Source organism: Aegilops tauschii, chromosome 5, assembly GCF_002575655.3.
Source record: "Aegilops tauschii subsp. strangulata cultivar AL8/78 chromosome 5, Aet v6.0, whole genome shotgun sequence".
Lineage (NCBI taxonomy): Eukaryota > Viridiplantae > Streptophyta > Magnoliopsida > Poales > Poaceae > Aegilops > Aegilops tauschii.
Genome location: NC_053039.3, coordinates 567,539,700 through 567,566,011, shown reverse-complemented (window position 1 = coordinate 567,566,011; position 26,312 = coordinate 567,539,700). Strand labels below are relative to the sequence as shown.

At 46.6% G+C, this 26,312-nt stretch overlaps 3 protein-coding genes across 3 annotated transcripts; 1 reads left to right on the top strand and 2 right to left on the bottom strand.

The window, feature by feature from the left end:
• Window positions 1-4,924: 4,924 nt before the first annotated feature.
• On the bottom strand, window positions 4,925-7,031 carry LOC141023179 (uncharacterized). Its single transcript, XM_073499520.1, has 4 exons — window positions 6,446-7,031; window positions 6,274-6,362; window positions 5,339-5,701; window positions 4,925-5,278 (listed from the first exon to the last, which is right to left on the bottom strand). Exons 1-4 carry the CDS (start codon window positions 7,029-7,031, stop codon window positions 4,925-4,927), a joined length of 1,392 nt encoding a protein of 463 aa, XP_073355621.1.
• A 10,602-nt stretch (window positions 7,032-17,633) lies between these two features.
• On the top strand, window positions 17,634-19,282 carry LOC141022719 (uncharacterized). The gene has a single exon (XM_073498977.1). The coding sequence runs from the start codon at window positions 17,801-17,803 to the stop codon at window positions 18,731-18,733; it is 933 nt and encodes a 310-aa protein (XP_073355078.1). The 5' UTR covers window positions 17,634-17,800; the 3' UTR covers window positions 18,734-19,282.
• A 4,924-nt stretch (window positions 19,283-24,206) lies between these two features.
• Window positions 24,207-26,312, bottom strand: LOC141023178 (uncharacterized). Its single transcript, XM_073499518.1, has 4 exons — window positions 25,727-26,312; window positions 25,556-25,644; window positions 24,621-24,983; window positions 24,207-24,560 (listed from the first exon to the last, which is right to left on the bottom strand). Exons 1-4 carry the CDS (start codon window positions 26,310-26,312, stop codon window positions 24,207-24,209), a joined length of 1,392 nt encoding a protein of 463 aa, XP_073355619.1.

The window sequence follows — 26,312 nt, the reverse complement described above, 5'->3', positions numbered from 1 at the left end:
CTCGCCCTCGTGCTCCGCGGCTGGCGTGAGACAGCCGGTCGAGTGGGGGCGCCGGTCTTTGGCAGGGCCGGCGGCGCGGCGGCGTGCTCGGAGTTCGGCGGCGGGGTTGCCTGGTGGGGACACGATGTCGAGTGGCAGGCTCGTTTGTGGTGTGGCGGCCGCTGGGATTCCCGATCTGGGCAGTGGCGTGCTGGCGCAGATCCGGCCCGACCCTCCCGGATCCGGCTCCTGGATGGCGGCGGGCGGCGCGGGACGGTGGCTGAGGTCGGTCTTGACCTCGGAGTGGGGTGGTCTGCAGCGGCGCTGCTGTGGCCTGGTGGTTGTCTGATATGCGCGCGGCAACTGCGGGTCTCTCCGGCGGCGGTTCATCAGCGTCGGACTCGGGTGAGCTCCCTCCCTCTTCTTTGGACTCAGCGACGCGCTTGTCGGGTCGGGGTGGCGCCATGGTGTGGTGGTGCGCGCGAGGCCTGCCGGTGGTGGCACGGGACTTCGGGAAGGGGCAGGGTGCCCCTGCCGGTGGTGAAAACCCGTTCTGCTTTGCCAGGCCGACGGCACCGGCGTTCTAGCGTCGTCCTCTTCTTGAAGGCGCCGTCGCGGCATCTCATTTGTCGTCGGAGTGCTCCGGGGGAAACTCTAATCCTTGGATTGGGCGGTGGCGACACAATGGTGTCGTTCCCTTGCTGAAGGCGTCGCTTTGGAGCTCATTGTTCGTCCTACACGACTTCTCCTCCTCGCGGTGGCCCGCCCACGGTTGAGGGCCCCGACATCTTCGTAGTAGTGCTTATTATGTTCATCTGATGTTGGCTAGGATTTTGTCGGGGTAGTGTTGCTGTTATCAGCGTCCTTGTATCCGGCCTTGTGTGTGTGTGTGTGTGTGTGTGTGTGTGTGTGTTTGTATCGGCAGGTTCAGTAGGTTGAGGAGCAACTCTTTGCTCTATTGGCCGGGGTGAAGATACCCCGAACAAGCCCCTCAAAGGATTATGTTCCATAGTAACAAGTGACAGTAAATTTCAGCACACTATATAATTTTTTCCTTACCAAATTCCACCTACCAAAGGCGCTTCACTCCCTGGCAACGGCGCCAGAAAAGAGTCTTGATGACCCACAAGTATAGGAGATCTATCGTAGTCCTTTCGATAAGTAAGAGTGTCGAACCCAACGAGGAGCAGAAGGAAAGGACAAGCGGTTTTCAGTAAGGTATACTCTGCAAGCACTGATATTATCGGTAACAGATAGTTTTGTGATAAGGTAATTTGTAACGGGTAACAAGTAATCAAAGTAAATAAGCTGCAGCAAGATGTCCCAATCCTTTTTGTAGCAAAGGACAAGCCTGGACAAACTCTTATATGAAGGAAAACGCTCCCGGGGACATATGGGAATTATCGTCAAGCTAGTTTAAATCACGCTCATATGATTCGCGTTCGTTACTTTGATAATTTGATATGTGGGTGGACCGGTGCTTGGGTACTGCCCTTCCTTGGACAAGCATCTCACTTATGATTAACCCCTATTGCAAGCATCCGCAACTACAAAAGAAGTATTAAGGTAAACCTAACCATAGCATGAAACATATGGATCCAAATCAGCCCCTTACGAAGCAACGCATAAACTAGAGTTTAAGCTTTTGTCACTCTAGCAACCCATCATCTACTTATTACTTCTCAATGCCTTCCTCTAGGCCCAAACAATGGTGAAGTGTCATGTAGTCGACGTTCACATAACACCACTAGAGGAAAGACAACATACATCTTATCAAAATATCGAACGAATACCAAATTCACATGACTACTTATAGCAAGACTTCTCCCATGTTCTCAGGAACAAACGTAACTACTCACAAATCATATTCATGTTCATAAACAGAGGGGTATTAATATGCATTAAGGATCTGAACATATGATCTTCCACCAAATAAACCAATTAGCATCAACTACAAGGAGTAATCAACACTACTAGCAACCCACAGGTGCCAATCTGAGGTTTTGGGACAAAGATTGGATACAAGAGATGAACTAGGGTTTTAGAGGAGATGGTGCTGGTGAAGATGTTGATGGAGATTGACCACCTCCCGCTGAGAGGATCGATGGTGATGATTTCCCCCTCCCGGAGGGATGTCTCCCCGGCATAACAGCTCCAACGGAGCCCTAGGTTGGTTCCGCCAAGGTTTTGCCTCGTGGCGGCGGTGTTTCGTCCCGAAAGCTTGCTTATGATTTTTTCCAAGGTGAAAGACTTCATATAGCAGAATATGGGCACCGAAGGCCTGCCAGGGGGCCCACGAGGCAGGGGGCGCGCCCCCACCCTCGTGGCCAGGGTGTGGGCCCCCTCTGGTTGATTCTTTCTCCAGTATTTTTTATATATTCCAAAACGTGCCTCCGTGAAGTTTCAGGACTTTTGGAGCTGTGCAAAATAGGTCTCTAATATTTGCTCCTTTTCCAGCCCAGAATTCCAGCTGCCGGCATTCTCCCTCTTCATGTAAACCTTGTAAAATGAGAGAGAATAGGCATAAGTATTGTGACATAATGTGTAATAACAACCCATAATGCAATAAATATCGATATAAAAGCATCATGCAAAATGGACGTATCAGAGGTCGACCATGGAAGCCATTTTCTTGGTACGACAACTTATGGAGAGATATATGGAGCAAAAGAAGGACTTGCATATGGTGTTCATTGACGTGGAGAAGGCCTATGATAAGATACCGCGGAATGTCATGCGGTGGGCCTTGGAGAAATACAAAGTCCCAGCAAAGTACATTACCCTCATCAAGGACATGTATGATAATGTTGTGACAAGTGTTCGAACAAGTGATGTCGACACTGATGACTTCCCGATTAAGATAGGACTGCATTAGGGGTTAGCTTTGAGCCCTTATCTTTTTGCATTGGTGATGGATGAGGTCACAAGGGATATGCAAGGAGATATCCCATGGTGTATGCTCTTTGTGGATGATGTGGTGCTAGTTGACGATAGTCGGACGGGGGTAAATAGGAGTTAGAGTTATGGAGACAAACCTTGGAATTGAAAGGGTTTAGGCTTAGTAGAACTAAAACCGAGTATATGATGTGCGATTTCAGTACTACTAGGTGTGAGAAGGAGGAGGTTAGCCTTGATGGCCAGGTGGTACCCCAGAAGGACACCTTTCGGTATTTGGGGTCCATGTTGTAGGAGGATGGGGGTATTGATGAAGGTGTGAACCATCGAATCAAAGCCGGATGGATGAAGTGGCGCCAAGCTTCTGGCATTCTCTGTGACAAGAGAGTACCACAAAAGCTAAAAGGCAAGTTCTGCAGGACAGCGGTTTGACCCGGAATGTTGTATGGCGCTGAGTGTTGGCCGACTAAAAGGCGACATGTTCAACAGTTAGGTGTGGCGGAGATGCGTATGTTGTGATGGATGTGTGGCCACACGAGGAAGGATCGAGAGTCCGGAATGATGATATACGAGATAGAGTTGGGGTAGCACCAATTGAAGAGAAGCTTGTCCAACATCGTCTGAGATGGTTTGGGCATATTCAGCGCAGGCCTCCAGAAGCTCCCGTGCATAGCGGACGGCTAAAGCATGCGGAGAATATTAACAGAGGGCGGGGTAGACCAAATTTGACATGGGAGGAGTCTGTTAAGAGAGACCTGAAGGATTGGAGTATCACCAAAGAGCTAGCTATGGACAGGGGTGCGTGGAAACTTGCTATCCATGTGCCAGAGCCATGAGTTGGTTGCGAAATCTTATGGGTTTCACCTCTAGCCTACCCCAACTTGTTTGGGACTAAAGGCTTTGTTGTTGTTGTTGAAAAAATAGTTCCTGTACAAAAATAAGTGCCCACTCATTTAAAAATATGTAATTGAATTTAGAAAGTGTTTGACTATTCTAAATAAAAAATTATTGTACTTTCAAAAATGATTCATGAACTATCTAGACAAATATCCATATAATTTATAATAGATACTCATGTATTTAGAAAATGATTTTCTTTTTTCCTAAGAATGTTCACATGTTTTATAAAATTTACATGTAATTATCTTTATTTACCCTACCTCTGTGTATTGCGGCATGTGCATATATATTTTGGAATTCATCCATATGTTGTAACCTCCGTATATATTATTTTGTAGGAAAGCAAGGATTCTCAAATGATGACTTTCTTGCAAGTATTGGGGTCCAGAAACAGTAACCTGAAGCTATCAACAATGTGGTGGTGGTGCACCATGAAGCAAAAGAAGCAGTCGAGCACACATTGGTTGTACAGCAGTAGGAACTTCATGCTATGAAGAAGGCCCTAGGTGAGCAGAAAATAGAACTTGGAGCCGTTAAGAAGACCCTAGCAGAGCAACAACTAGAACTTGAAGCTGTCAAGATGGACCTAGAAGAGCAGCAGCAAGAACATGAAGCATGTCGTGCCAGGTGCGTAGCATGAACTTCAATATGTGAAGATTACGTACACTTTTACACTAGCAAAAACATACTTGAAGGTGTCAAGAAGGCTCTGCCAGAGCGGCAAGACTAAATGGAATGCCTGATAATGGCCCTGTTAGATCTGCATAATCATCTTGAATCTATCAACACTTCCCTTACCGAAAAAGGCTTTCTCCCCTCTTTATAAAAAAAGCAACCATCGAGCACAAAGTTAACAAGGTTCCGACCACAAAAACACACACACACAGCCACCGCAGGCAGTTCCGACGAACACACACACACAGTCGAAACCCAAGTTCAGCTGTGGGCACAGCACAACAAGCCCAACATCGGCGCAAGACACACACAACAAACATAACGGCGGTGGCGAGGTGTAGAAGATCTAATCCGGCTCCGGCGCTGGTGGGGGAAGCGGTGGAGCCATAAGGAGAGCCATCGAGCGAAGCTGGATGATGATGGAGGTGATGGCGTCTATCTCCCGGGGACGGCTAAGCGGCCGCCAAAACTGCAACTAACCAGACCATTTGAACAAAGCGTCAGTAGCACGTCGAAAAGGAATGCGCTGAATCAAAAGTTTATTCCTAACAGTCCACAGCGTCCAGGTTAGCACCCCGATGATCAGCCACCTAATGTGGCGAATTGAGGGAGCTGACGCCTGGAGTTCCGCGAAAAGAGCGGGGAAGTTGTTGTGGTCCCTGCTTCCACCCACTATTTCACGGAAACAGCTCCATAGGAACTGCGCGGACAAGCATGTGAAGAAGATATGGTTCAAATCCTCTTCAGGCCCGCAGAGCGGGCATCGCCCATCCCCTGGGCCGTTGCGCTTCAGGACCTCCACGCCGGATGGGAGGCAGCCGCGAATCCACTGTCACAAGAAAATCCTAATCTTCAAGGGGAGCCGTATATCCCAGATGGTGGTGTGTACCTCATGACCCAGCGAAGCTGTGATGGCCTGGTATAGAGATTTAGTGGAGAATTGCTCAGATGGCTCTAGACGCCACCTGGCACGGTCTTCTCCTACCTCAAGATCAGGTTCGTGCAGCGCGATGCATTCCAGCAGCTCATGCCAGTCCGCGTTCTCAGGCAGGCCAAACGCTCTCCGGAACGCGAGTTGCCCTAAGTCAATAAGGGTCGTCGCGACAGAGATCCGCGGGTCAACCGCGATGGAGAATAGGTAGGGAAAACGTGCCGCGAGGGGTAAGTCTCCAGCCCATCTATGGAACCAGAACATCGTGGAGGTGCCCGATCCAACCGCGATCAAGGTGCCGATGCGGAGGATCGGTAGGAGCTGTATGATGGATTGCCAGAACTAGGAACCTCCAGACCACTGGCAGAAGGTGAGAGGCTGGCCACGGAGGTATTTCTGCTGAATGAGGTGAAGCCACAGGCCACCCTGTCCGTTGGCAATCCGCCAAAACCATCTCGTTAGGAGGGCAATGTTCATGCGTTTGGAGGACATGATCCCGAGACCACCCTGGTAGGGCGGTTTACAAATCTCCGACCAACGAACCATGTTGTATTTCTACTTGTCGCCCTCGCCGGCCCAGAAGAAGCGCCCCTGAACTATGGCAATCTCGTGATCAGAGTCTCAGGAAGGCTGTAGAAGCTCATGATGAATAAGAGAAGGATGGCCAGGGACGAGTTAATAAGCACTGTCGGGGCCGCCTTCGAGAGACATCGGCCCTGCCAAGCCTCGATGCGGTGTTGAAGCTTCCCAACTGTGGGGCGAAGCTCAGCCACCGTGAGCCTCAAATCACTAATGGGGATCCCCAGATAGGTCGTGGGGAAACACCCAAGCTGGCAATTGAGCTGATCCGTGATGCTCTGCCGTTCGTCTTGGGAGTATCCCAAGACCATTACCACACTCTTATTGAAGTTGATCCCGAGGCCAGACATCTGCTGGAAGCATATCAGGAGGAACTTCAAGTTCATGATGTCGGTCGCCGAGCCTTCCACCATGATAATGGTGTCATCCGCATATTGGAGGAGGGAGATCCCGTTCCCCCCCCCCCAACTAGATGCGGGGCTATGCCCTTAATGTGGCCCGCAGCCTTGGCTTTATCTAAGATGGCTGCCAGAGCATCGACAACCATGTTGAAGAGGAACGGTGAGAAGGGGTCGCCCTGGCACATCCCACAAGATGTGGGGAAGAATGGGCCAACCTCGCCATTAATGTTCACCGCGGTCCGGCCTGAGGATACCATTTGCATCACTCGGGAGACCCACCTGTCGTTGAAGCCCTTCCGCAGCAAGCATTCCCGAAGGAAGGGCCAACTGACCGTGTCATACGCCTTGTGGAAATCCAGTTTCAGGAAGACTGCCTTGAGGTGTTTGGAGTGAACCTCATGGAGTGCTTCGTGAAAAACCAGAACTCCGTCAAGGATATACTGGCCCTGAATAAATGCCGACTGATCAGGATGAGTGATCCCGTCGGCAATGGGGGCCACCCTAAGGGCGTACCCCCTCGCGAGGATGCGGAAGATGACATTAATCACCGTAATCGGCCGAAACTGGCGAATATCCGAAGCCCCAGTTACTTTGGGGATGAGGGTGATGATCCCAAAGTCCAGCCTGGCGAGGTCAATGGACCCTACAAAGAATTCCTCAGACAAGGCCATCACCTCCGGTTTTATTACCTCCCAGAAAGTCTGGAAGAACTTCACTGGGAGGCCATCCGGACCGGGGGCCGAAGAAGGGTTCATACCCTTAATTGTCGCCCACACTTCAGCCTTAGAGAACGGGGCCGTAAGGGCCGCGTTGTCCGCAGGAGAGACACAACTGTGGGCCAGCCAGATGTCTTGCGCCAGGGCAAGACCTCCCCGAGGGGAGGCAGAGAATAGGTCTCTGTCAAAGCCGACTACATGGGCCCGGATGTCCTCTGGCAGCTGCAGGAGGGTCTCGCCGTCCCAGAGAAGCGGGATGGAATTACGGCGACGACGACCGTTGGCAATGGCCTGGAAGTAGGCGGTATTGGCATCCCCCTTGAGGACCCAATTCTGCGTACCTCGCAAGCGCCAGTAGGCCTCCTCGTCCGTGTAGATGACCGTGAGCTAGTCTTCCAGGTCGTACCTAAGCATCCACTCCTCAGCAGAGAGGCCTGCGGCATCAGCCCGCAGATCGAGGGCCTGGATGGCCTCAAGAAGGGCTTTCTTACGCTCGCGAATGTCACGGCCCACATTTGCACCCCATCCTTTCATGAATTGCCGGGACCGCTTAGCACAAAAGTGTCAGGAGTCAACGGCCGAAAGGGCGCGATGGGGGGCATCACGCGCCTCGCGCCACCGGGCGGCCACCACTGACACAAACCGAGGTTGGCGCAACCAGAAGGGAGAACTTGAAGTCATCAAGAATGCTAAGAAAGAGAAAACGTTAGCTATCGAAAGAAGCTTAATGATCTTGATAGGACGCTTAAGTACATCGCCACGATTGCGACGCCAGGATCCCATGTCTATAGCTGAGCAAACAAACCCCATCATACTAGTGCATTGTTTGATGGTCATGAAAATGCGCCATGTGCCTAATTTTATTGTGTGGCTCTGTCCCATGGTTTTTTATTGTAATGGTTCAGAAAGTCTGTGTGATAATTGTCTGTCATTTAATCGAGTAAGGATAGCTGACTTGGCATTAAAATTGAAATCTCGCACAAATTCATATACGAATTATAAAAATGATTAAATTTTCAAATATGTCCGCCAATTGCAATATATAATAAATTGACCGCATCTACAAATTGGGATAGGTATGCATGCCGTCGCCCGCGTATGGCATTGGATCCACATGTAAGAAGCCAAATTACCCACGTCTGGACCCACTTGGTAGCAGCCATGTCAGCATCTCATTGGGTCTTCATGCCAGAATAGTTGACCGGTCAAATGCATCATCGTAATTGTTAGTGACGGTCAACGTCACAGAAAAAATGATGGCTGGTCATCCATGGAGTCATGCGCCTCCTACACGAAAGCAAAAAGGGAAAAAAAAATGGAGTTTATATGCGTCCTTTGTAGGTTCCATGATGAATATGCCATGGAGTGGCCAGGGTTTACTTTCTATATACAAATTGTATCGTTACTATTATTGGCTCACATTTAGGAATCGGTTATTATAAAACCGTGCTACGTGACCATAACCGTGTGATTAAAAAGTCATGTCTAATATTAATTCTCTAAATGAAAAAGTAAAAAAAGTAAAAAAAGAAAATCAAAAGAAAACTAAAGAAACAGAAAAAATAGAAAAAGAAGAACAGCAAAAGGGGAATAAACAAAAAGCCAAAAATAATAAAATAAATCAAGACGGTTCTGCAGGCAAGCTCTAGGTAATGCCCGGTACAAGCGATATATATCATTTGGCGCCCGACAGCACGTCTGATAAAAGAGTCTCTCAAGAAGGTTGGCCTAATAACACGGTTCTGCCGCCTATTATTTAGCTAGCAATGGCTACTGATTCAGTCCCTCTCATCTTAAATGTGAAATGAATACTTGACGAAATAAAAAATGGATAAGGACATTAGTGTGTTTTGATGCAAGCTACAAGGTAGAGTGAAAAAATGTTAAATAAACATGATATCAAGTAACCCATGCAGCTAGACTCCTATATTTGTGATTTTCCAGTGCTTTTGCCCTTTTTTGTTCTTTTTATATATTTCCACTTGGTTGTTTTACTTTTTCTCCTCTTACATATATAGTATTTCTAAAGTATTCTTGTTCAATTTTTCTTTGTGCACATTTGACAAAATAGTTTGTGTAAACAAAAAAAATGCTTACTCACGATAAAACTATTCTAAATAAATTTTTCTTATACTATCAAACCAATTCACCTATTTAGAAAAATATTCATTTAGTTTCTAAATAAATCTTTAGAAAAAAATCTTGAATTTACAAAGTGTGTTTATGTATTTTAGAAAATGTACATGTGATTGTTAAAGTAGCCATGCTTATGAAACAATTCACATAATTTTGAAAAGAAATCATATAAAACAGAATATACACTTAAAAAAAATTATCTGTATTTAAGAAAATAGCCATTGTATATCAAAAAACATTCATCGTGTGTTAAAAAAATTCATCAGGTGATTAAAATATGTAAATCATATGATAAAAAAGTCATGTTGTTCATTTTCTAAATGAAAAGGGATAATAAGTCAAAACAAAAAAATTATGAAAGAACTAAGACAGGAAAGGAAAAAAAAAGGAAAAGAGGGAAATAAAGAAAAGGCAAAACTAATAAAAACGAAACTGATGCATACCTTTTTCTTTCCGTTTGCCTGCTAGCTTAATAATTGATTGAAGCATCTCAATCTTGGTATCACGGTGACCAAGCCATGGACGCCTCGCCCTTCACTCCCTCAAAACACCACCTCCCGACCTCCCTCACTTTTGTCTAGTCTTCTTTCCTCTGCTCTGCCTTCGCCTAATTAAACCAAACTGCCCACAGCATGAAGGCCCCCATCCTTGGCGGCATCAAATCCAATGCTACGCGGTGAGCAGGCCGCCGTCCCTCTGTGCTAGCGAGCTCTGCGCCGTGTGTGGACGAGGCCGTAGGCATACGTGTACCAGCAGTAGCAATTTCATTCAAAAAGGATGTCCGATAACCCGTTCATGAAAAGATGAACTCGGGTCAGATTTGTTTGCGCGCAGAAAACATATCAGAGAATTGATTTACTACTCGGACGTTCCCTAGAGTTTGAACGGTCGGACCAAGCTGAAATTTGAGTGGTGGTCAACATAGGAATTGCGCAACCGATGAACAGTTGGATTTTCCAACGGATGTCCGGGATGGACGCTAGACTCCTCGCCACAAAGTCATCCAGATTCCCGTCCAGATTCGATTGGGCTCCGGTATGTCGGAGATTGCCGGAGATACCTCCATAGGAACGCGAGGAAATTTTACAAGGTTGTTGTAGACTCAATTCCACACAATTTCACCGAAGCAATCATCAAAGCGACACTCGAGGAGGCGGAGAAGGTGAACACAATCCGTTGTTCAACAAAAACGGCATGATCACACGAGGGCAATGTTGACGTTGAGCCCCCAAGCTCCATGGACGAATTCCTCTATGACTTCGGCTAGGATCAGAGTTGATGATGAAGGCACCCGCCTGATCATGATGATTTGACGCGAAGCGTAGTCCTTGGTCCAGGAAAGGTGACCAGTTGAGCCAGCAACACAGATGCCGACGTCGACGATGAAGTTCGGTTCCGACATGTAGATCACGTCGGAGCCAATCTGAATTCCCATGACCCCGCAGCGACTGCCAGCAAGGACCTGCATGGGCCACACATGTCGTGGTGTTTCAAATCGGTTGAGTGGCTTGGTAAGGCTGTAACTTCTATGAAAAAACATATTAGTCAAGATGCATGTTGTTTAGTTATCCTAACCTTTTGAAGTCATGATTATGATATTGTCATGGTGCACTGTCCTGCTTATGATTTTGGTGATGATAGTCTGCTAGATATGATTTTCCCTACTTGTAATTAGCCAGTTTGAATAGGATGGCATGTTTTCGTTCGATGTTGACAATTCTAGGCCATTGGATGATACGTAGCTGCTTTTGTATCGCTCCACATTTACCTGGGGTCAATATTAATGCTCCTATTAATAATTAGAGCCTTTAGTCATGCTATTATATATGTTTAACAAATGGATGTGATTGTTATGGGCATATCTCTTGATGCCGGAATTTGGGAATTGCAACTCTTTACATAGGCTTGCTAAATAACCCTTGGTACTATCTACTTAGACTAGATGAAGATATTTGATACTTTACCCACGCATGAGTAGTGTAGGTGTTGTGCAATTTGCTATTTCTTAGGTGATGATGAATGGGTTCCAGAACATAGGTTTTGTTTGTGGTTTGGTTAATATTACGATTGCTTAAACTGTTGTGGAGTAGCTCGCTACTATTATATCCTCACCAGCTATATGAGTGGTGCATAATCTTTATCTCCGCTGAACACAAACTATATTTTTCTGTCTCTTGTTATGTTCATTTGAGAGAGATCTAACATCGTTGTTTCTTTGATTATGACGAGAGCTAAAGGGGAAAAACAACCCTGGAAGTCAGAGTGTCAAGGAGGGAAGCTGATACAATCCTCGTGTAGTCAACTTTCAAGCTGATCCAGATAGCGAGTTAGTTCTGGTGAGTCCCTAGTCTCCCTTCTCTCTCCATGTGCCTTGACATGGTCCAGACATCGAGCTATGGTCAGTTGGGGTTCTGGCCACTGAACCAATGATTTAGGGTGGGTAGGGGTTATGTGATCATGTGACATGTGTTTGGTGGTCTCTGGCCAACACAACATTCCATATAGACCTCCTCTCCACTCCTTGACATGGTCTTGTGCTCCTGGTATGCGAATACCTACGGCCTCATCCACACACGGCGCCGAGCTCGCCACAAGGGAGGGATGACTACTTGCTCCGCACGTTGCATTGGATTTCATGCCGACAAGGATGGGGGCCACCATGGGGCGGTCAGTTTGGTTTAATTATATCTAAGGAGGAGTGCGTGGAGGCGGAGGCAGAGGAAAGAAGACTAGACATGAGCGAGGAATGTTGGCCGGTGGTGATCTGATGGAGTGAAGGGCAAGGAATCCACGGTTTTGGTCGCCGTGATACCAAGGTTGAGATGCATCAATCAATTATTAAGTTGCTAGGCAATCGAAAAGAAAAAGGTCCGCGCACCCATACGAAGATTGATATGCATATGTTTTGTTTAATCAGCATCCATGCGTATCATTGCATATGCATCAGTTTCATTTAATCAACATGGATCAGTTTCATTGAATCAAAAAATTGAACCAGAATAGTTTAGAATATTTTTAGAGTGAATTCTGGTTTTTACCCTCTATTTTGACATTTTTTACACCAATTACCCTATTTAGCAGAATTTCATCCATTTTACATTATTTAGCAAAAGTGTTGCCACAGTTCACCATGTTTAAAATTTATGAGTGTTCTGACCGATGGGTCCCAATTGTAAGGTCTAGCTAGATGCCACATCGACAGGTTTTTTCTTGATGCTTTTTCTGCACGCCGAACCGCACCGCCCTAGCTTCTTCTGATAAGCTAGGCTCGATATGATTGCACTATAGTATCTCAGGAAACATATACTTATTCTTCGCTGGTCCACATATGTTCACCACGGGGTAAATTGAGGTAACACTTTTGCTAAATGGGGTAAAATGGATAAAATCCCACTAAACGGGGTAATTAGTGTCAAAAATGGCAAAATAGGGGGTAAAAACCGGAATTCACTCATTATTTTATATATTAAATAAATACAATAGGAGAAAAAGAAAAATAACCAAGTAAAAATAAATAAAAAGATCAAATAAAACAGCAAAACACTGCAAAATCAAAAGAAAAAATAGGTTTTGTTAATTTTTCCCGTCATAGCAATCCTTAGTCCACTGGTTTTCGTAAATTCATGAAATTTCTTTTTATTTATTAAACATTGTGTTAACTTCATGAAAAGTAGTAGCAGCAGCCAACGGAAGTGTAGACATGGTCAGGAGGAGGAGAGCTGCTGCTTCAAATAGTTTTTCGAGACAACTGCATTATGATCTGCTGAGAGGAGAAGAGACGCTAGCAGTCAAGACTAAAGAACATATATAGGTACACCCGAGATACCAAATACTACTTTCAAGATGCATATTTGTTATTGACCTTATTTTCTTTAGCAGGTTGAATCACTAATGTTACTGAATTTCTTTGTGACCATCCACTAAAGGTGACTCTTGCTGAGCCATTTTGTTGGTACGATTACATAATCTACACAGACTCTATCGTCCCTTGCTAAAGGAGACCTCTGAAGAAATTGTCTTACAAAATGCATAAATCTCTTTTGATGGTATGATATCCATAATCTTCTTTGATGTGCAATACATCTTCTATTTTTAATTACTGATGTGTTCTGAACATATTTCAGAATAATCAAAATATCTTGATATTCGCAGGTTACTTTGGTCTGACTTACGGGGTAAAGAAAGCTTTTGTCTGGATTAGTTCGCTTCCAATCATTCTCATGTTTTAATGTTGTGAGTTACTTCCGCATATATGCACACCCGAAAGTGTTGACAAGTATTGGTCTGAGCAGTTGAAGGAAGATGATACAAAAATAGTCGAAGGACGGTCAGCCTATTTAGAGAAGTTGAAGGAAGATGATACAAAAATAGTCGAAGGACGGTCAGCCTATTTCTTTCATTCAACTCTCATTAGTCTTGCATGGCCTTAAAATAGTACTGTGGCGTGGGCAACTAAGAAGAATCATTACCACCTCTGAAGCAAATCTTCATTCAATTCTATATACATAAGAACATGCCCTCCTTTAATTTTCCTTATTGATTTTTATCCTTTGACCCTTATATAACTACTTCAGTTCAACACCTTTAATCTAATTATGTTCACCTTTGCGGAATCAGTAAGATACATACTTCACCATTCTCTCTTCATTTTCATATTTGTTCGGTTTACGTACATGCCTTTGTTTTGGAACAGGTCATCCTGACTTCCCAAACCATGGATATTTCAGACTTAAAATATTATCTAGAATAGAATATTGAATGCATAATATGCTTATGAATTGTCATGTTCAGTTATTGACCAAAAGATCATCATCGTGCTATGTTCAAAAGATTTCTCCCTTGAATGGTCTTGCCTTATGAAGTCAAAATTGCATCACCATTTTATTTCATCATGATTTTTTTTCATGCTAATTGTTGTATAATGTTGCCTTCACTAAATGTAGGAGTGGTTCGGCTTTTTATGTGCAGAAATTATGGGACAAACTGAATTGGCAATTTATGTTCTCGCTGTCATCAACTCTTACACACTATTATTTTTCCCACTTTTCAAGTGCCAGCACTCAGTTCCTATTAATGGAGGTGATTGTTTGTTTTCTTCACCATGACGATAAGTAGTGAGTTATGATGCGGGCACATAAGAAGAATCATTACCACATCTGAAGCAAATCTCCAATGCCAATTTGATTTGTGCTATATTTTTTATTCTTTGTGGGCAATTTGATGCACAAATGTTTGTCAGGGCCACGATATTTTGCCAGTGGGAACTGAAACCACTAATTTTAATATTTTTTAAAGGAAATGTTATGTATTTTTTCTAGCCAGTTCTGCATTGTTCAATCTCATGAAATGGTTTTAATTTAGCCAAGAAACGATATGGCTGAAAGCATATCCAAATTATTTATATTTCATTTGTCTAACATATCCCATTTTTCCTACAACAGTTCCCGCAACAATGTGCGGGGTGTCATCTAGTTTGAATGAATGAGTGAGGGAATAGGGGCTTAACAGAGGGAGGTGACATAGTGCACGCGGAGTCGTGGCTTTTTTTCGTGATTGTGCATATAAAAATAACAAAATATAAATGAATACCTCGATAAATAAATAACAAAACTACAATTTAAAAAGAAAATAAAAACTTCAAAGAGATGGATAAAAAACATTAAAGAAAATATTGATAAAAACGTAAAAACAATTCAACCGTCTGTGCATTAGAATTACTGTAATCCTTAGCAAATGTATTCGTTTATTAATTACTTGGTAGGGTTACAAAATAAATGTTTATCTCGATCATGCGAGTCTAGCTGCACCGGTTACTTGATACATGTATATTTAACTTTAAAAATACTCTACCTTCTAGCTTGCGTCAAAACACACTGATGGCATTATCCAATTTTTAATTACTCAAGTATTTAATTTACGCTTAATAATAGAAGGACAGCCTCAGTAGGCATTGCTAGCTTAAAAACCAGCGGCAGATCCACGTTTTTAGGCCAAGCTTGGCCAATAACTATCTTTTCGTACGGTTTTAGGGTTAAACATGTCTTTTTTACTCTTTTCTATAATATATATAGAAGGTTGGGAGATCTCAGGGTGGGCTATCACACATTCGCCCAACCTTCTTGAGAAACTCTTTTACTAGACGTGCTTCGGGGTGGCAAATAATATATATATCGATTGTACCAAGTATTAGAGCATCTCCAGCCGTTGGAGCACCAAGAACACCACCGAACCAAAAAAGTAGGTGTCTTGGGGGTCCAAATGCTTCATCCGGCCGAAATATGGGTGCATGAGGAGGGCATCTTCTCAGCCACACCCCACCCCAATCAAAAGTTTGTGAGGAAAATGACTAAGTGGGCCAAGAAAAAAGACATGTGGTGAGACACGATTCGCCGAAACTTCTGCCGGCGCCCCCAAAAGCCCCCAACGTGCTGCTTTTTTCCTGGGTTTGCCGGCGCTATTTTGATGTCCTGTGGGGGCGCTGGGGGCGTTGCTGGGCCGTTTTTCGGCAAAAAGATGGTCCGAGCGTAAAACCGAGCCTAAAAAGGTGTCGTGGGGGACGTCCTGGGGGTGGGGGGGGGGTGGAGATGCTCTTAGTTAGAGCTCGCCTGCAGAACACCCGGGCCATGGCCCGATACGCACATGCGATGTACTGGTTACTTTTAGGTTCGTTGAACACATGGCTCTCTTCTTGGTGTATCTACCTGATTTTTGTTCATGATATTATCTTTTTTTCTTGTTTTCGACTAGTTTCTTGTGGGTTTTTTTAATCAATTTTTTTCTTGAATTCTTTTAATTATCTTTGCCTCTTTTTTCATTTCCCTATTATTTGTTGTTCTTTTCCCACATTTTTCTCTTTCTTTATTTTCTGTGATTTTCTTCTTACTTATTTTACTTATGCAATTAGAAAATAACAGTACACATGACCAACGTATGTATTTTAAATAAATGATGAATATTTTTTTACACAATGAAATTTATTTAATATATGATGAGTATTTTTTTTAAATACGCGATAAAAAAATTCAAGTGTATTTTCTATTTTATGTCCTAAATGATTATTTTCCAAACTTATGTGAATATATTTTTAAATGTGAGAATACTTTAATAATTACATGGACATTTTTAGAAATATGTGAACACTCTTTGCGAATACATGTAATTTCGTTTTGAATAAAAGATTTTTTTACGAACTAAATGAATATTTTTCGAAATAGGTAAATCATATTCAAAAGTACAAGAACATTTTATTTAGAATATATTAACAAATTTCAAATGTATTATATATTTTGAAATGAGTAAGGACCTTTTTAATACGAACTATTTCTGTCAATAGTGCAAATAAAAAGCATTACCTAGAATAAAACAGACATATTTTTTATAATATAATAAAATAATCATAAGTTGATAAAATAAGAAAGGCCAGTAAAAATATATAAAAGAACAAATAAAGCAGCAAAAACACTGCAAAGTCACAAACAAACAGAAATGCGTCAACCAGGCTAACCGACAAGTGGCCATTGCGAGTAAAAGATGAGCATTCGGCGAGGGAAAATGTTTTAAATAAGTCGGATGATTTCTTGTCTTTATCCATCACGTCCGGAGCCGTCCGATCCCACATGATCGTGTGGCGCGAGCGCTATCTCCCACACAGGAAGGTAGCGAATGCTCTGTCTTCCACACGCAAAAGTATCCAAAGTTCGTGACATGTGGTAGCGTTCGGACAACTGCCTATTTAAATGATCTTTTTTAACGTACTCCATATGCAGTGATTTTGCTAGGTAACTACACATGTGATGGTACAAATACTAGAACACCATCTTTCTCGATGCTGATTGTGGTAAAGTGAAGGTTGCTAATGTTTAGAGTAGCACCATTGACGCCACCACCTTCTTCGACGCATGCCATCGTAGCATCATCGAAGCAGCCGGGTCACCATTGCTGCACCGCTGCAGTCGTTGCATTATCGTTGGTGCAGCCATGTCCATCATTGCAACACTTTCGTGGCCCTGGAACACGTTGCCGCAACATCATCATGGTTGTCGAAGCAGGACGTCGTGGCTGTCCAACCATGTCGTCACAACATCATCGCTGCCATCCAAGTACAACACCGACGTTAGAAGCATGTTGCCGCACCATTGCCATGGTCGTCGAAGCACGTCCCGTAGCATCACCGCGACCGTCGAAGTCTGCCATTGAAGCATTGTCGTGGCCGTCAAAGCGCCATCGCGGCGGTCGATGTAGCACGCCTCGTAGCATCACCATGTCCGTCGAAGCATGCTGAGTATTACCGAGCGGCAAGGTGCACCGACGCGAGCTGCAATGGAGCAAGGTCGGTGCCGCGACGGAGCATCATGGGGCGTGCTGCACTAGTCCATTTTATGTACGGATTGCTGTACTAATCCATTTCATGTACGGATTGCTTAGGACACGTACGTATGACCGGTCAAGGAAACTGAATCCCGGGCGGGCTCGCTGTCGATCCATCTATATAAGCTAGGTACCCAGATGGCAAGCAGCTAGCGAGTTCAGGGTTACACGTACATACCTAGCTACTTGATCCATCTCGTACGTGCGTAGCTAGCTCTGCGATGGCCGACGGCAAGCTGGATCCTCCCGCCGGCTACGCCTTCGACCCAGCCGAGCACGAGCTGATCACCAAGTTCCTCCGCCCACGGATCGCCGACGCCTTCTTCGCCAGCCGCCTCATCCACGAGTTCGACGCCTACTCCGCCGCCCCCGGCGACCTCGTCGAGATGTATCAACACGCGCAAGGAACGGACAAGGGCGACGGGAAAGGGGGCGTCTGGTACTTCTTCACCCCTGCCCGTCGTCACCAGACCAAAGGCGGCCGCGGTGGCGGGAGGCGACAGCGTGGCGTGGCCGACGCCGGCGAGGGTTACTACTGGCACTCGGAGAAGGGCGGGATACCCGTGCTAGACAACCAAGGTAAACTCGTAGGCCATAGACGAAACCTCAGCTACGTCAAGAAGTTGCCGGGAGAGAAAGAGAGGATCAGGATCGGCTGGTGCATGAACGAGTACAGCGATGACAAGCAAGACGGCTTGGTGCTCTGCAAGGTCTGCGTGTCTCGTCACAGGAGCGAGACCACATACCACGAGGTAATCAATGCTCCCGGTTCCAGGAAAAGGAAGGCCGCCGACGTCCAGCACCCGGATGCTCCACGTCCCCAAACCCCACGCCGCCAGGAACCGCCGATCGTCCAACAACCCGGGATGCTTCACGAGTATGGGCGCTGGTTCATGTCCGACGAAGGCGAGACGTTCTTGCCGCCCGGAGCTGTGGACGACGGAAGCGTGGATCCAGGCGGGTTCTTCACCGACGACATGCTTCAAGATTTTCCCGTGCTCCATGACGCTGTGGTGGCGCAGGGGTTCTTGCCCGGCAAACTCGACGGCGAAGTCCAAGAAGGCACTAGTGCTGCAGATGATGAAGACGAGGCCTTCCGGTGCACGTTAGATGAGCTGCTCGGCTTGTGCGACGACACGACTGTACTAGTCTAGGAGAGTGGATCCTTTCACCACGTGAGGGCCGAGTGCGTGATGAAGAACTCCGAAACCTGCATCCAGGAGATGATCCAAGAGATGATGTACTAGTCTTGCTTAGCTTTGATGTATGTCATTGTCATGGCACAAAAGGTGTCTTGCTAATTGTATTGTGATGATGAACAAGCAATTAATCCGTGTGCAGCAGCCGAATTGATTAATTTCTCCATTTTTTTCTCCATATATTCATTTTGTATTACGTATGTAATGGTTAGGTTTTTTTTATCAGTAATGGTTAGTGTTTCAGTTTCTCTGTTCGTGATTGAAAAGGTGCTTGATTGTTTCATCTATCCAAATCCAAGTACCCATTTCCCCTCAAAACGTACAGGGCATCACGGGATATAATCCCTCTCCCCTCCTCTCCCGTGTCGCTCTTGCGAGCGACCGGGGTGAACCCTAGCTGCCGTGACCTGTCCTCCCTCTCCTCTGCTCTCCTCCCTCGCCGCCGCCCAGCGACGCCGTCGGGCGAAGCCCGGTCGGTGGGGGCGGCGGCGGGGCCTCTTCTTCCTCGCCCTCGTGCTCCGCGGCTGGCGTGAGACAGCCGGTCGAGTGGGGGCGCCGGTCTTTGGCAGGGCCGGCGGCGCGGCGGCGTGCTCGGAGTTCGGCGGCGGGGTTGCCTGGTGGGGACACGATGTCGAGTGGCAGGCTCGTTTGTGGTGTGGCGGCCGCTGGGATTCCCGATCTGGGCAGTGGCGTGCTGGCGCGGATCCGGCCCGACCCTCCCGGATCCGGCTCCTGGATGGCGGCGGGCGGCGCGGGACGGTGGCTGAGGTCGGTCTTGACCTCGGAGTGGGGTGGTCTGCAGCGGCGCTGCTGTGGCCTGGTGGTTGTCTGATATGCGCGCGGCAACTGCGGGTCTCTCCGGCGGCGGTTCATCAGCGTCGGACTCGGGTGAGCTCCCTCCCTCTTCTTTGGACTCAGCGACGCGCTTGTCGGGTCGGGGTGGCGCCATGGTGTGGTGGTGCGCGCGAGGCCTGCCGGTGGTGGCACGGGACTTCGGGAAGGGGCAGGGTGCCCCTGCCGGTGGTGAAAACCCGTTCTGCTTTGCCAGGCCGACGGCACCGGCGTTCTAGCGTCGTCCTCTTCTTGAAGGCGCCGTCGCGGCATCTCATTTGTCGTCGGAGTGCTCCGGGGGAAACTCTAATCCTTGGATTGGGCGGTGGCGACACAATGGTGTCGTTCCCTTGCTGAAGGCGTCGCTTTGGAGCTCATTGTTCGTCCTACACGACTTCTCCTCCTCGCGGTGGCCCGCCCACGGTTGAGGGCCCCGACATCTTCGTAGTAGTGCTTATTATGTTCATCTGATGTTGGCTAGGATTTTGTCGGGGTAGTGTTGCTGTTATCAGCGTCCTTGTATCCGGCCTTGTGTGTGTGTGTGTGTGTGTGTGTGTGTGTGTGTTTGTATCGGCAGGTTCAGTAGGTTGAGGAGCAACTCTTTGCTCTATTGGCCGGGGTGAAGATACCCCGAACAAGCCCCTCAAAGGATTATGTTCCATAGTAACAAGTGACAGTAAATTTCAGCACACTATATAATTTTTTCCTTACCAAATTCCACCTACCAAAGGCGCTTCACTCCCTGGCAACGGCGCCAGAAAAGAGTCTTGATGACCCACAAGTATAGGAGATCTATCGTAGTCCTTTCGATAAGTAAGAGTGTCGAACCCAACGAGGAGCAGAAGGAAAGGACAAGCGGTTTTCAGTACGGTATACTCTGCAAGCACTGATATTATCGGTAACAGATAGTTTTGTGATAAGGTAATTTGTAACGGGTAACAAGTAATCAAAGTAAATAAGCTGCAGCAAGATGTCCCAATCCTTTTTGTAGCAAAGGACAAGCCTGGACAAACTCTTATATGAAGGAAAACGCTCCCGGGGACATATGGGAATTATCGTCAAGCTAGTTTAAATCACGCTCATATGATTCGCGTTCGTTACTTTGATAATTTGATATGTGGGTGGACCGGTGCTTGGGTACTGCCCTTCCTTGGACAAGCATCTCACTTATGATTAACCCCTATTGCAAGCATCCGCAACTACAAAAGAAGTATTAAGGTAAACCTAACCATAGCATGAAACATATGGATCCAAATCAGCCCCTTACGAAGCAACGCATAAACTAGAGTTTAAGCTTTTGTCACTCTAGCAACCCATCATCTACTTATTACTTCTCAATGCCTTCCTCTAGGCCCAAACAATGGTGAAGTGTCATGTAGTTGACGTTCACATAACACCACTAGAGGAAAGACAACATACATCTTATCAAAATATCGAACGAATACCAAATTCACATGACTACTTATAGCAAGACTTCTCCCATGTTCTCAGGAACAAACGTAACTACTCACAAATCATATTCATGTTCATAAACAGAGGGGTATTAATATGCATTAAGGATCTGAACATATGATCTTCCACCAAATAAACCAATTAGCATCAACTACAAGGAGTAATCAACACTACTAGCAACCCACAGGTGCCAATCTGAGGTTTTGGGACAAAGATTGGATACAAGAGATGAACTAGGGTTTTAGAGGAGATGGTGCTGGTGAAGATGTTGATGGAGATTGACCACCTCCCGCTGAGAGGATCGATGGTGATGATTTCCCCCTCCCGGAGGGATGTCTCCCCGGCATAACAGCTCCAACGGAGCCCTAGGTTGGTTCCGCCAAGGTTTTGCCTCGTGGCGGCGGTGTTTCGTCCCGAAAGCTTGCTTATGATTTTTTCCAAGGTGAAAGACTTCATATAGCAGAATATGGGCATCGAAGGCCTGCCAGGGGGCCCACGAGGCAGGGGGCGCGCCCCCACCCTCGTGGCCAGGGTGTGGGCCCCCTCTGGTTGATTCTTTCTCCAGTATTTTTTATATATTCCAAAACGTGCCTCCGTGAAGTTTCAGGACTTTTGGAGCTGTGCAAAATAGGTCTCTAATATTTGCTCCTTTTCCAGCCCAGAATTCCAGCTGCCGGCATTCTCCCTCTTCATGTAAACCTTGTAAAATGAGAGAGAATAGGCATAAGTATTGTGACATAATGTGTAATAACAACCCATAATGCAATAAATATCGATATAAAAGCATCATGCAAAATGGACGTATCAGAGGTCGACCATGGAAGCCATTTTCTTGGTACGACAACTTATGGAGAGATATATGGAGCAAAAGAAGGACTTGCATATGGTGTTCATTGACGTGGAGAAGGCCTATGATAAGATACCGCGGAATGTCATGCGGTGGGCCTTGGAGAAATACAAAGTCCCAGCAAAGTACATTACCCTCATCAAGGACATGTATGATAATGTTGTGACAAGTGTTCGAACAAGTGATGTCGACACTGATGACTTCCCGATTAAGATAGGACTGCATTAGGGGTCAGCTTTGAGCCCTTATCTTTTTGCATTGGTGATGGATGAGGTCACAAGGGATATGCAAGGAGATATCCCATGGTGTATGCTCTTTGTGGATGATGTGGTGCTAGTTGACGATAGTCGGACGGGGGTAAATAGGAGTTAGAGTTATGGAGACAAACCTTGGAATTGAAAGGGTTTAGGCTTAGTAGAACTAAAACCGAGTATATGATGTGCGATTTCAGTACTACTAGGTGTGAGAAGGAGGAGGTTAGCCTTGATGGCCAGGTGGTACCCCAGAAGGACACCTTTCGGTATTTGGGGTCCATGTTGTAGGAGGATGGGGGTATTGATGAAGGTGTGAACCATCGAATCAAAGCCGGATGGATGAAGTGGCGCCAAGCTTCTGGCATTCTCTGTGACAAGAGAGTACCACAAAAGCTAAAAGGCAAGTTCTGCAGGACAGCGGTTTGACCCGGAATGTTGTATGGCGCTGAGTGTTGGCCGACTAAAAGGCGACATGTTCAACAGTTAGGTGTGGCGGAGATGCGTATGTTGTGATGGATGTGTGGCCACACGAGGAAGGATCGAGAGTCCGGAATGATGATATACGAGATAGAGTTGGGGTAGCACCAATTGAAGAGAAGCTTGTCCAACATCGTCTGAGATGGTTTGGGCATATTCAGCGCAGGCCTCCAGAAGCTCCCGTGCATAGCGGACGGCTAAAGCATGCGGAGAATGTTAACAGAGGGCGGGGTAGACCAAATTTGACATGGGAGGAGTCTGTTAAGAGAGACCTGAAGGATTGGAGTATCACCAAAGAGCTAGCTATGGACAGAGGTGCGTGGAAACTTGCTATCCATGTGCCAGAGCCATGAGTTGGTTGCGAAATCTTATGGGTTTCACCTCTAGCCTACCCCAACTTGTTTGGGACTAAAGGCTTTGTTGTTGTTGTTGAAAAAATAGTTCCTGTACAAAAATAAGTGCCCACTCATTTAAAAATATGTAATTGAATTTAGAAAGTGTTTGACTATTCTAAATAAAAAATTATTGTACTTTCAAAAATGATTCATGAACTATCTAGACAAATATCCATATAATTTATAATAGATACTCATGTATTTAGAAAATGATTTTCTTTTTTCCTAAGAATGTTCACATGTTTTATAAAATTTACATGTAATTATCTTTATTTACCCTACCTCTGTGTATTGCGGCATGTGCATATATATTTTGGAATTCATCCATATGTTGTAACCTCCGTATATATTATTTTGTAGGAAAGCAAGGATTCTCAAATGATGACTTTCTTGCAAGTATTGGGGTCCAGAAACAGTAACCTGAAGCTATCAACAATGTGGTGGTGGTGCACCATGAAGCAAAAGAAGCAGTCGAGCACACATTGGTTGTACAGCAGTAGGAACTTCATGCTATGAAGAAGGCCCTAGGTGAGCAGAAAATAGAACTTGGAGCCGTTAAGAAGACCCTAGCAGAGCAACAACTAGAACTTGAAGCTGTCAAGATGGACCTAGAAGAGCAGCAGCAAGAACATGAAGCATGTCGTGCCAGGTGCGTAGCATGAACTTCAATATGTGAAGATTACGTACACTTTTACACTAGCAAAAACATACTTGAAGGTGTCAAGAAGGCTCTGCCAGAGCGGCAAGACTAAATGGAATGCCTGATAATGGCCGTGTTAGATCTGCATAATCATCTTGAATCTATCAACACTTCCCTTACCGAAAAAGGCTTTCTCCCCTCTTTATAAAAAAAGCAACCATCGAGCACAAAGTTAACAAGGTTCCGACCACAAAAACACACACACACAGCCACCGCAGGCAGTTCCGACGAACACACACACACAGTCGAAACCCAAGTTCAGCTGTGGGCACAGCACAACAAGCCCAACATCGGCGCAAGACACACACAACAAACATAACGGCGGTGGCGAGGTGTAGAAGATCTAATCCGGCTCCGGCGCTGGTGGGGGAAGCGGTGGAGCCATAAGGAGAGCCATCGAGCGAAGCTGGATGATGATGGAGGTGATGGCGTCTATCTCCCGGGGACGGCTAAGCGGCCGCCAAAACTGCAACTAACCAGACCATTTGAACAAAGCGTCAGTAGCACGTCGAAAAGGAATGCGCTGAATCAAAAGTTTATTCCTAACAGTCCACAGCGTCCAGGTTAGCACCCCGATGATCAGCCACCTAATGTGGCGAATTGAGGGAGCTGACGCCTGGAGTTCCGCGAAAAGAGCGGGGAAGTTGTTGTGGTCCCTGCTTCCACCCACTATTTCACGGAAACAGCTCCATAGGAACTGCGCGGACAAGCATGTGAAGAAGATATGGTTCAAATCCTCTTCAGGCCCGCAGAGCGGGCATCGCCCATCCCCTGGGCCGTTGTGCTTCAGGACCTCCACGCCGGATGGGAGGCAGCCGCGAATCCACTGTCACAAGAAAATCCTAATCTTCAAGGGGAGCCATATATCCCAGATGGTGGTGTGTACCTCATGACCCAGCGAAGCTGTGATGGCCTGGTATAGAGATTTAGTGGAGAATTGCTCAGATGGCTCTAGACGCCACCTGGCACGGTCTTCTCCTACCTCAAGATCAGGTTCGTGCAGCGCGATGCATTCCAGCAGCTCATGCCAGTCCGCGTTCTCAGGCAGGCCAAACGCTCTCCGGAACGCGAGTTGCCCTAAGTCAATAAGGGTCGTCGCGACAGAGATCCGCGGGTCAACCGCGATGGAGAATAGGTAGGGAAAACGTGCCGCGAGGGGTAAGTCTCCAGCCCATCTATGGAACCAGAACATCGTGGAGGTGCCCGATCCAACCGCGATCAAGGTGCCGATGCGGAGGATCGGTAGGAGCTGTATGATGGATTGCCAGAACTAGGAACCTCCAGACCACTGGCAGAAGGTGAGAGGCTGGCCACGGAGGTATTTCTGCTGAATGAGGTGAAGCCACAGGCCACCCTGTCCGTTGGCAATCCGCCAAAACCATCTCGTTAGGAGGGCAATGTTCATGCGTTTGGAGGACATGATCCCGAGACCACCCTGGTAGGGCGGTTTACAAATCTCCGACCAACGAACCATGTTGTATTTCTACTTGTCGCCCTCGCCGGCCCAGAAGAAGCGCCCCTGAACTATGGCAATCTCGTGATCAGAGTCTCAGGAAGGCTGTAGAAGCTCATGATGAATAAGAGAAGGATGGCCAGGGACGAGTTAATAAGCACTGTCAGGGCCGCCTTCGAGAGACATCGGCCCTGCCAAGCCTCGATGCGGTGTTGAAGCTTCCCAACTGTGGGGCGAAGCTCAGCCACCGTGAGCCTCAAATCACTAATGGGGATCCCCAGATAGGTCGTGGGGAAACACCCAAGCTGGCAATTGAGCTGATCCGTGATGCTCTGCCGTTCGTCTTGGGAGTATCCCAAGACCATTACCACACTCTTATTGAAGTTGATCCCGAGGCCAGACATCTGCTGGAAGCATATCAGGAGGAACTTCAAGTTCATGATGTCGGTCGCCGAGCCTTCCACCATGATAATGGTGTCATCCGCATATTGGAGGAGGGAGATCCCGTTCCCCCCCCCCAACTAGATGCGGGGCTATGCCCTTAATGTGGCCCGCAGCCTTGGCTTTATCTAAGATGGCTGTCAGAGCATCGACAACCATGTTGAAGAGGAACGGTGAGAAGGGGTCGCCCTGGCACATCCCACAAGATGTGGGGAAGAATGGGCCAACCTCGCCATTAATGTTCACCGCGGTCCGGCCTGAGGATACCATTTGCATCACTCGGGAGACCCACCTGTCGTTGAAGCCCTTCCGCAGCAAGCATTCCCGAAGGAAGGGCCAACTGACCGTGTCATACGCCTTGTGGAAATCCAGTTTCAGGAAGACTGCCTTGAGGTGTTTGGAGTGAACCTCATGGAGTGCTTCGTGAAAAACCAGAACTCCGTCAAGGATATACTGGCCCTGAATAAATGCCGACTGATCAGGATGAGTGATCCCGTCGGCAATGGGGGCCACCCTAAGGGCGTACCCCCTCGCGAGGATGCGGAAGATGACATTAATCACCGTAATCGGCCGAAACTGGCGAATATCCGAAGCCCCAGTTACTTTGGGGATGAGGGTGATGATCCCAAAGTCCAGCCTGGCGAGGTCAATGGACCCTACAAAGAATTCCTCAGACAAGGCCAT